Source organism: Quercus robur, chromosome 8, assembly GCF_932294415.1.
Source record: "Quercus robur chromosome 8, dhQueRobu3.1, whole genome shotgun sequence".
In the NCBI taxonomy this organism is placed as follows: Eukaryota; Viridiplantae; Streptophyta; class Magnoliopsida; order Fagales; family Fagaceae; genus Quercus; species Quercus robur.
In genome coordinates, this window is record NC_065541.1 from 34,202,685 (window position 1) to 34,212,800 (window position 10,116).

At 32.5% G+C, this 10,116-nt stretch overlaps 1 protein-coding gene across 1 annotated transcript; it reads right to left on the reverse strand.

The window, feature by feature from the left end:
* Positions 1-8,954: 8,954 nt before the first annotated feature.
* Positions 8,955-9,410, reverse strand: LOC126696201 (uncharacterized). Its single transcript, XM_050392976.1, has one exon. It carries the CDS (start codon positions 9,408-9,410, stop codon positions 8,955-8,957), a length of 456 nt encoding a protein of 151 aa, XP_050248933.1.
* Positions 9,411-10,116: the final 706 nt, after the last annotated feature.

Sequence of the window (10,116 nt, forward strand, 5' to 3'; positions counted from 1 at the left end):
AGTTGCTATTATTGTATGATGTCTACCTCTTACATTACTTCTATAAAAAAACAAAAACCGAATATGCTAAATAGGCTATTGATTTAAATATGAGATTTAGTGCTACAAATGATCTTTCTTACGCTATTCTCACAATTCAGTTGTCTACCATAATAAGCATATCAAAAAGACTTATCATTGTTAAAGATGTTACTTTTATTGAAAAAGTCATGTGCTTCATTATTTGTGGCCTTGCTCTAAAGCTATATCATGGTTCATCTCTCATAAGCCTTATCTTGGGCTAAGCATATTATGAATGGAGCTACTATAGTTTGTGTAGCGTTAGTTGATAAAAGTTCATCAATTAGAGAGTGGTTTGTGAAATTTTGAATTTAATTTTGAAAAAGAAAAGTTCTTAGCAACCATTGTTGCAAATCTGATTTATTAATCTTGGATGACTTACTACATTAGGAAATTATAGACAATATAAGCAATAGATCATAAGGCCTTGATCTACTCAACTCCTCCATAATTACTTAGCAAATAATTTTCTTTTAAAGAAATGAATTTTTACTTATTCCCTTGGAAAAAATTTTGGGAATCAGTCCATACATGACATGTAGTCACACTTTTGGGATCAATTTGAGAAATTGTCTCCAATTCTTTTGGGGAGATTGTTTAGAATTTATCATTGAAGTCAATATTACATTAGTTGTTGATTTTTATAAACTATGTTTACTAACAAATAACTTATCAATACATGTTTCTAATTATTATCTACCCCCTATAAGGGCTTAAATTTCATTTGAAGTGCTAAACGGGTGCTAGGAGGGGATATTTGTATCAAGGGATCCTAATGAAGGTTCTAAAAGTATTAATATAATAACTTTTTGTTCTCTTTTAAATTTTCTCCCAAGTATGGCAAGTAGTATATTTTAATGTTTTCTGCAATGCCAAGCCAAAGTCATTAAGTTATTATTCAACCATGTTGCATAATTGCATGGTAACCTTGACACCATGCATGAGCTTAGAACCAATATTTAAGCATTGCAAATTTGCATAACGTATTTGTTTCCTAAAAATTTTAGATTTGTGGCATATAGAAATAAGGTGGCTTGTCTTGTTTTGTGTTTGTTTGTTTGTTTGTTTTTTTTTTTTTGTCTTACTTGTTAATAGTTTTACTTAGCACAATAATTAATGTATATAATGAACGTGTTCTAAGGAAACGAAACAGGTAGGCCCAGGGCCGGCTCAACAAATTTTGGGGCCTTAGGCGTAAATTTTAAATGGGGCCTTTTTATAATTAAATATTAATAAAATAAAATATATTTATATATTAAATTTTTTTATTTAAAATCTATTTTTCTTGCTTTTTGAGATGCAAAATTACTAATTAAGTTTTTGTATTTAAGTTCTTCTAACATTTCTTTTTCAATTGATAATATAGCTAATCCACTTAATCTTTCTTGTGACATAATAGACCTTAAATAAGATTTTATTAATTTTAATAAGTTTTTCATATCTAGATAAATATTTCCTAGTAGACATTTATAATGAGAAAATATTTATAGATAAATAAAACACAATTTATAATTAAAAATGATAATTTAACTAAAAATAAAAATTTAAAGTATAGAACAATAGAACCTGGTTATTGCAATTTTTCTAAAGCCATGATCACTTGAAAGTTTAAACCTGCACAAATAAAAATTAATTTAATACGTGGTTTAATAAATTAGTGTCACTATAATACAAATGAGTTAATATGATACACATCAAATCATTAATTGGCATTATAATTTATAATGATAGATAAAGAGTCCAAAAAAAAAAAAAAAGGGGTGAGAAACCGTCGGACCAAATAACTGTGGTCAGTGGTCTTTAACCAAAAAAAAAAAAACTCTGGTCAGTGGTTTGTCACGTCTGTGGACTGTGGGCTGTACTGTACAGCCCACAGACGTGACAAACTTGTACTCCTATTAAAAAAAAAAAAAAAAAAAGTGAGAACCATCCAGCCTTTTCTCCACTAGATCTTATATTTCTATGGCTAAGTTTTAAAGCAGAAAAAGGTCCACAGAGGGAGAGGGGGCAGAATTAGAAAAGTATCATAGGAAAAAAAACGTGTCCCATCCCATCAAAGAGGCAGTGCAGTGAAAGTATGAAACAGACTAAAAATATATATAATTTAAGTTAAAGAAATAGAAGACTCTTGAGTATTTATTTTCAGAAAGACAAAGAGAAAGAGGGGAAGAACTGAAGCAGAAGAACACCTTCTGTGAATGTCGGCTGGTATGCTGGAATCAACAAAGAAAAATTTCAAGCTAGAGGGGCTAACTGAGTTGATGGAAAAAGATCAAAAATCAAGATGAAGATGAAGAAAAGAAAGGTAAGACCGTAAGAATATAGATAAAGAGGCAGAGAGATAGAGAGATGAGAGGTTTTTCTTTTGTTTTTGACATTTATAATCTCTATTTTAGCATATTTCAAGACAATTACGTTATATTATTAATGAATTTGTCTGCTATTAATTTTAATTTTAGCATATTTCAAGAATGGGTTAATACATTTGTCTCCTAAAATTTAATTGTGTTAGCTGAACTTTGACTTTTTTTTTTTTTTTTTTTTTTTTCCAGTTTAATCTTTTGCATTTTAGGATACAATGAGGCCTTTTTAATGCATTTTATTGACCAATAAAAATGCTTAAAAATTTTTTAACTAAAATATATAAATAAATATATTATATATATAAATTTTTTTTTACAAGTGGGGCCTTCTTTTATTTGGGGGCCTTAGGCGGTTGCATCTCTTGCATCTAGTGTTGAGCCGGCCCTGGGTAGGCCAGTGGAGTGTGCTGTAGTATATGACAAAGCTTATAGATGTAAAGATGGGGACACCTGTAACAGATAGAGCTGCTGAAAACATTGTAAGTATTTTCTCTATTAATCATTTGTGACTTGCTTATTTTTTAAACTGACAAGGAAAATGCCACTAATAAATACACTTATTTTTTTGCACTATATGTAGAATCTAAGAGCATTCACATCAGCTCTTGGATAATTGTGTATAAATGTGTAAAATACACATTTTGACCATTTTTACACATTTTGAAGCAAAAAACACACTACATCAGTCCATTTAAAATCGTGTAAACCCATCTATAATTTTCAACGAGCTACAGTACCCGTGTAAATTTACACGGGCACTGTAGCCCGTTTATACCTTAAAATAATATTATATGTACAGTATAAACAAAACCTCATTTTCGCTCTTTTTTTTTCTCTCTCCTCTCACTAAGCACACCAACGCCTCTCTCACTCTCAGCTTCCCTCTCCCTCTTGAGTTCTTCCTCTCATGTTACAGTTCGAATTCTTTTGCTCATTCTCATCACCACGGAAAATAAAATGTGATCGGTTTGGGAGTTTTGCAGTTCCGGTGAGGAGGGTGGATCAATTGACAGACGGAATCTTCTCTATTGACAGACGTTGGGGCTGATTTCTCTAAAAAAGGTATGGGTTTTTCTCATTGAGATTTTAGAGTTTTTTGGTTTCAATCAAGATTCTTGGGAGTTTCTCTAAACTAATTTTTTTGGGGGTTTCTTGTTTCAAATTTTTTCTGGTTTGGGGTTTTTTTTTAGGGATTCTTCGGAGCACACCCGAAGTTATTTTTGAGAGCTGGTGTGCTGTTTTAGTACCTCCATGGGATAGTTCTACATAAAAAAGAAAAAAAGAAAAAAAAAAAGAGAAACTCTTGCCACACCAACAAGAGAAACTCTTGCCACAAATATAAATCAAGAAATGCATAAAAAGATAGCTTTTTGTGTTCTGCGTGGCATCACCTGATTGGATTTGAATAGATAGTCATCGTATTCACCCGATTCCATATTTCCATGCCTATACCCCACTAATGCGAGAACGAGTTTTAATTTATGAACTTTGTTCTTGATAGGTCAAAAAAGTTTCAATCTATGACCTATCTATTATTTTTTTTCCGTCACTTTTCAGCTTAAATTATGAGATTAAAAGTTGTAAAAATTGTTGCAACGTAGAACAGAAGCACGTCTTCTAGTTCCAGCTACTTTCTTATAAAAGCCAGACACTGAACAGGAGCACACCCGAAGTTATTTTAGCAATTCTAGTTATAAACTACTTAGTTATATACTTAGCTTTCAGACTGTTTTCCCTATGCTGTTTTCCCTGTGTTGATTTGGTGGACTCTTGGGTTGGGCTAGAACTTCAGTTTTGGGTTGAATACTTACCTGGGGACATTATCCCCCTTGCTCTGTTTGATGTTCATAATTTTCTTATATTTTAATAAGAAAACTATATAAATTATTGTAGCGATAAATTATTGTAAAATTTTCAACGATGTAAATTTATTATGTTCGGTTACTTAATTTTGCAAGTAACTTATTCCTCAAAAAGATGCTCAAATTATTTTGTTTCTTGCAGCTTGATCTAAAAACTTTATCCGTTACAATCTGTTTCTTACGGGCCAAATCTCCTGAGCAACAGGCAGCTGTGGACTTGAACACCCACTACTCAGAGGTAAAAGATGCTCTCAATTCTGTCTAGAGTTTTGCTATTTATGTATTTGGATGTTCAACTGGTGAAAAAAACTGTTTTATTTGAACATTTAGTGGAAGATAATCTTGATATTCGTTTTACAATTTCTTTGGGATATACTTGAGAAACATATACTGTTTGTTGGCCATGAAAGAATTGCCTAGTATGTCTCTGCATGAAAGAATTGCCTAGTATGTCTCTGCCTGTGGAGCAATTTTAATCTAGGACTAATCTTTAATTTTTTATTTTTATTCTAGGACTAATCTTATAGGTTGCAAACAGTATAGCTAACTGCTTGTCTTTCTGTCTCTCTTTTGCAAGCTAAATTTGATAAAATCAGTCTTTTTTTAGTTCTTCATTTGAGAATAATTTGTGGGAAATCGGTTTAAATTTTGGTTTATTTTTGAATTCTGTTGAATACTTATTATTTCTAAGGTTGAATTCCATATGGGTTTTGATATTGCTCCGAATCAGTAAGGTGGAATGGCCTGGCTTCGGTGGGCTGTTCAAACGGTTGATGGCCTGCAAGGAAGAAAATGCGATCAAAGAGGAGACCGGAGAAGACCGGTCGAACCCCCTCCGATGGAGAAGTTAGACTCGTAGAGAAAGAAGTTCCAAGTGTTTTGGAAATTTGTCTGAGAGAAAATCTTACCTCTGTCGGGTTCAGACCGGTCCCTTATATAGGGAGCCTGGGGCGGTTATTTGTCCAATAACCTCCCCAGGTTTTGTGGAATCCAACAACTCCGGAGTTAACTACCTCAACGGATATAAAATGGTAACTGCTAATGGAAGTTAAATTATTCGAAGGGTTTGTTGAGATAGTTGAGGGTTGCTGAAAGTCTAAGTGTTGAGGTTTCGTCCGTCTGGTGTAGAGTGGTTTAGTCGTCCAAGGATATTTGACGACTTCTCATGGACGAACCTCATGGACGAATGCTCATGGACGATCCTGTCGTCCATGGGAGACTTAAACTTATGGAGTGGTGCTATTATTCTTGGACGTTTCTCCTTCTTCTGGATAAACTCTTGGATCAACCTGCGCTGTAGGCTCTGGACGATCCATTTGGACGATCTGGAGATGGATTGTTTTCCACTTCTCTATCAGGTTTTATCTTGTGTTTGAGGTTTGAGGTTTGATTTTCTGAGGTTTGAGGTTTGAGGTTTGAGGTTGAATACTTATTATTTCTATGGTTGAATTCCATGCTCTCAATTCTGTTGCTTTGAGGTTTGATTTTCTTGTGTTTGTACATGAATTGGTAAATGAATTAGACCATAAGGGTGCTTGGTTGTGATTGTGGAATTTGATTAACTCTGTGTAGTTAAATGAATTTTGGTTGTTGTATTGGCTGTGAGTTTCCTTGATTCTATGTTAATATAAGTACAAATGCATATGAGTTTTACTTGAGAGTTGAGAGTTTTGTTGATAATGTTAGTGTTTTAGACGTGGATGGATCATGTGTCAATGGGGACGGTTGGTGTTCTTTGTGTTTTCAGCGAGTTATACTCTTAAATCTATGTTAAACAATGCCTTTTCTTTTTTGTTTTCAATTTTGTTGCTTATTAGTGTTGCTTCTAAATTACTTTGGTGTTTGTTAGGTGATGGACTCACAAAATCAAAATCCCTTCTTCCTTGACATTTTACAAGACAATGAACAAGATTTTGAGTCTTTTGATAGTAGTAATTTGATGTCCACTCCGCATTCAGACGTCAATGTCCATCAATCTCCACCCCAAGTTAAAATGGGATAATCTATACCCCCCATTGCAAAAAAATCAACTACTAAGAGAGGTCAACGGGGAATCAACTTCACCATAGATGAAGACATTAAGCTAGTGTCGGCGTGGCTCAATGTTAGCTTAGATGCCGTGACATCGACGGACCAAAAACACAACATTTTGGGAGAGAATTTGGTCGACCTTCCACAATGACAAGAAATTTAACCGCACCAAGGATTCTTTAAATAGTCGGTGGTCAACAATTCAAAGGGAGACCAACAAGTTTTGTGGATGCTTGGCCCAAATTGAGAACCGGAATGAAAGTGGTAAAACTGAGCATGACAAGGTATTTCAACTCAACATCTAATATGTATTGTACATCAAAACACTTTTAGTTTTATGATTCTCATTATTTTCAATTTTTTACTTTTGTAGATTGAAGATGCAAAAACTATGTATCAAATTAATTGCAAAAATGCATTTCAATTGGAACATTGTTGGAGAATTTTGAGGAATGAAGCTAAGTGGTTGATTCTAAGAGATAGTTTGAAGGCCCGCACAAGACAACCAGCCACACAACCAGCCACACAATCTTGTCATACCTTTGTAAGCTCAATAAATGTAGATGAAGATAATGATGAGATGAACTCCAGCGAAACCTTGGAGAGACCCATAGGCAAGAAGGCCGAAAATGAGAAATTAAAGAAAAGAAAGAATTGTGAAGACGTGGTCCCAACACTTTCCTCCCAATTGGACGAAATCAGGAAGAAAAGAGAAGAATGCATGAGGAGAAAAAGGAAAGTATGCGCATTGTATTAGAAGAACGAAGAAAGGCAATGCGCATTGCATCCGAAGAACGAAGAGAGTTGATTTGTATCAAGGAAGAGAAGAATGAAGTAGAAAAGAGGAAAATAGAAGATGAACTTATGATGAAAGATACAAGAACCATGGATCCTGAGCAAAAAGAATATATTCGTCTATGTCGTTTGTAAATCTTGGAGAGGTTAAGGTCTAAATATACATCATAATGGAATATTATTATTAACAATATCTAATCAAGTAATTTTTTGTATAGTGCAAAGATACTAACACATAGTTGACATAGATGATTTGATGTTAGACATCTCTTTTGTAGTATTTACTTGTGCAAGGAACATGATTATTCAATCTCTAATCATGTTAAATATATTTTTATAGTCTTCACTTATGCAAGGAAATAGATGCAATGTTGTAAATTTTGTATTGTGCACGAACAATAGCACTTGATTATTCAATGTAATTTGTGATTCTATTCTTGTCATTCTGTTTTGGGTGAAGCAATGTCTCTGTTGAAGGTGGTTGTACTTGCTGATTTTATTGGTTGTAAATGTTATTTGAATGTAAATATGCTATTTTATTGGTTGCTGATTTTATTAGTTGTATATGCTATTTTTCTGCACTTTCTCAACAAGTGGCTGTACTTGCATTATGTCATTTTTCTGCATAGTGTTATTGTTCTGCATAATGTTATTTTCTGCATAGTGTTATTTTTCTGCATACTGTTATTGTTCTGCATACTTTTATTTTCTGCATAGTGTTATTTTTCTGCATTGTGTTATTTTTCTGCATAATTATTTTTCTGTATAGTGTTATTCTTCTGCATACTGTTATTTTTCTGCAGTGTTATTTTTCTGCATACTGTTATTTTTCTGCATTGTGTTATTTTTCTGCATAATTTTTTTTTCTGCATAGTGTTATTTTTCTGCATAGTGTTATTTTTCTGCATAATGTTATTTTTCTGCAGTGTTATTTTTCTGCACTTTCTCAACAGGTGGCTGTACTTGCATAGTGTTATTTTTCTGCACTTTCTCAACAGGTGGCTGTACTTGCATTGTGTTATTTTTCTGCATAATATTATTTTTCTGCATAATTTTTTTCTGCATAGTGTTATTTTTTTGCATAATGTTATTTTTCTGCATAGTGTTATTTTTCTGCACTTTCTCAACAGGTGGTTGTATTTGCATAGTGTTATTTTTCCGCATAATTATTTTTCTGCATAGTGTTATTTTTCTGCAATTTCTCAACAGGTGGCTGTACTTGCATAGTGTTATTTTTCTGCATAATGTTATTTTTCTACATAGTGTTATTTTTCTGCACTTTCTCAACAGGTGGCTGTACTTGCATAGTGTTATTTTTCCGCATAATGTTATTTTTCTGAATTCTGTAGACATGATTTTCTGCATAGTTCTGCATTATTTTTCTGCTGTTAGCAGGGGGTTAAATACCCCTGTTTGAGATAAAGAAAGAAAAATTATTGTTCTGCATAGTTCTACATTATTGTTCTACTGTGTTTTAAATTATTGAATAACTATAAATTATGAATGGACTTTTACCAAATGAATTATTAGGTATAGAATGTCAATGTATGGTAGAAAAGGTGTTTGCTTTAGGCTACATATACTGATTTACTAAGCAAATAAGCTTTGTTGAATAGCTACAGTTGTGTTAAAAATGACCAATGATCAGGATAGTATCTGGTGTAAGTTTACAACTAAACTTGAGTTAACAAACTTACCTAAGGGTTTGTCAACTTATATACGGCTTTTTGTTGTCTCAATTTTTTGGAAACTTAGTAATATTAAATTTAGAAAATTTCAAATTCCAACGAAGGTTCACATTAAATAAAAGTAGTAATGCTTAGAAATTTAGAATTACAAATTCCTACGACTGGCCTTGTAGTTGCCATAGATACTCAACGAGATCTGCTTGAAGTTGAGAATGAATTCCTCTATCTCTAATGGAATTATGACATTCAATGAACTGCATAAGGTTACAAGTGGGATTATGTGACACCAGTTTGGGTCCATTATCGTTGATTTGATCATAATCAAAGTCATTTGCTCCAAGGTAAGTATGTCGCTCATCTTCAACGATCATATTACGCAATATTATACATGCCATCATAATGACCTTAAGCATTTCAAGGTGGAAAAAACGTGCAGGCCCACGCACAATTGCAAATCGCGCTTGAAGTACTCCAAATGCATGTTCGACATCCTTCCTGACCGCCTCTTGTGCGGAAGCAAAATGTTGTCTTTTACGGTCTTGTGGTGCTGGAATTGTTTTGACAAATGTTGCCCATGATGGATATATACCATCTGTAAGATAGTACCCCATCGAATAGTTATTACCATTGGGTTTGAATTTACCATTGGGTTTAAAGTTAAAAAAAAATATGACATTTAGGTTTGAATTTATCATTGGGTTTAAAGTTAAAAAAAAAAAAAAAAAAATATGATCTTTAGGTTTGAATTTACCATTGGTTTTAAAGTTAAAAAAAAAAAAAGATATGACATTTATGTTTGAATTTACCATTGGGTTTAAAGTTAAAAAAAAAAAATATATATATATATATATATATATGACATTTAGGTTTGAATTTACCATTGGGTTTAAAGTAAAAACATATGACCTTTAGGCTTGAATTTACCATTGGGTTTAAAGTTAAAAAAAAAAAATGACCATTAGGTTTGAATTTATCATTGGGTTTAAAGTTTAAAAAAAATATGATCTTTAGGTTTGAATTTACCATTGGGTTTAAAGTTAAAAAAAAAAATGACCTTTAAGTTTGAATTTACCATTGGGTTTAAAGTTAAAAAAATATGACCTTTAGGTTTGAATTTACCATTGGGTTTAAAGTTAAAAAATATGACCTTTAGGTTTGAATTTACCATTGGATTTAAAGTTAAAAAAATATGACATTTATGTTTGAATTTACCATTGGGTTTAAAGTTAGGTTTGAATTTACCGTTTGAATTTCAAAATTATGACTGGTGGATATAACAATAAAAATTATGACCGTTGGGTCAAAAAAAATATATAT

Coding starts and splice junctions, on each gene's coding strand:
- LOC126696201 (XM_050392976.1), bottom strand. CDS start 9,410: ATGGGGTACTATCTTACAGATGGTATATATCCATCATGGGCAACATTT.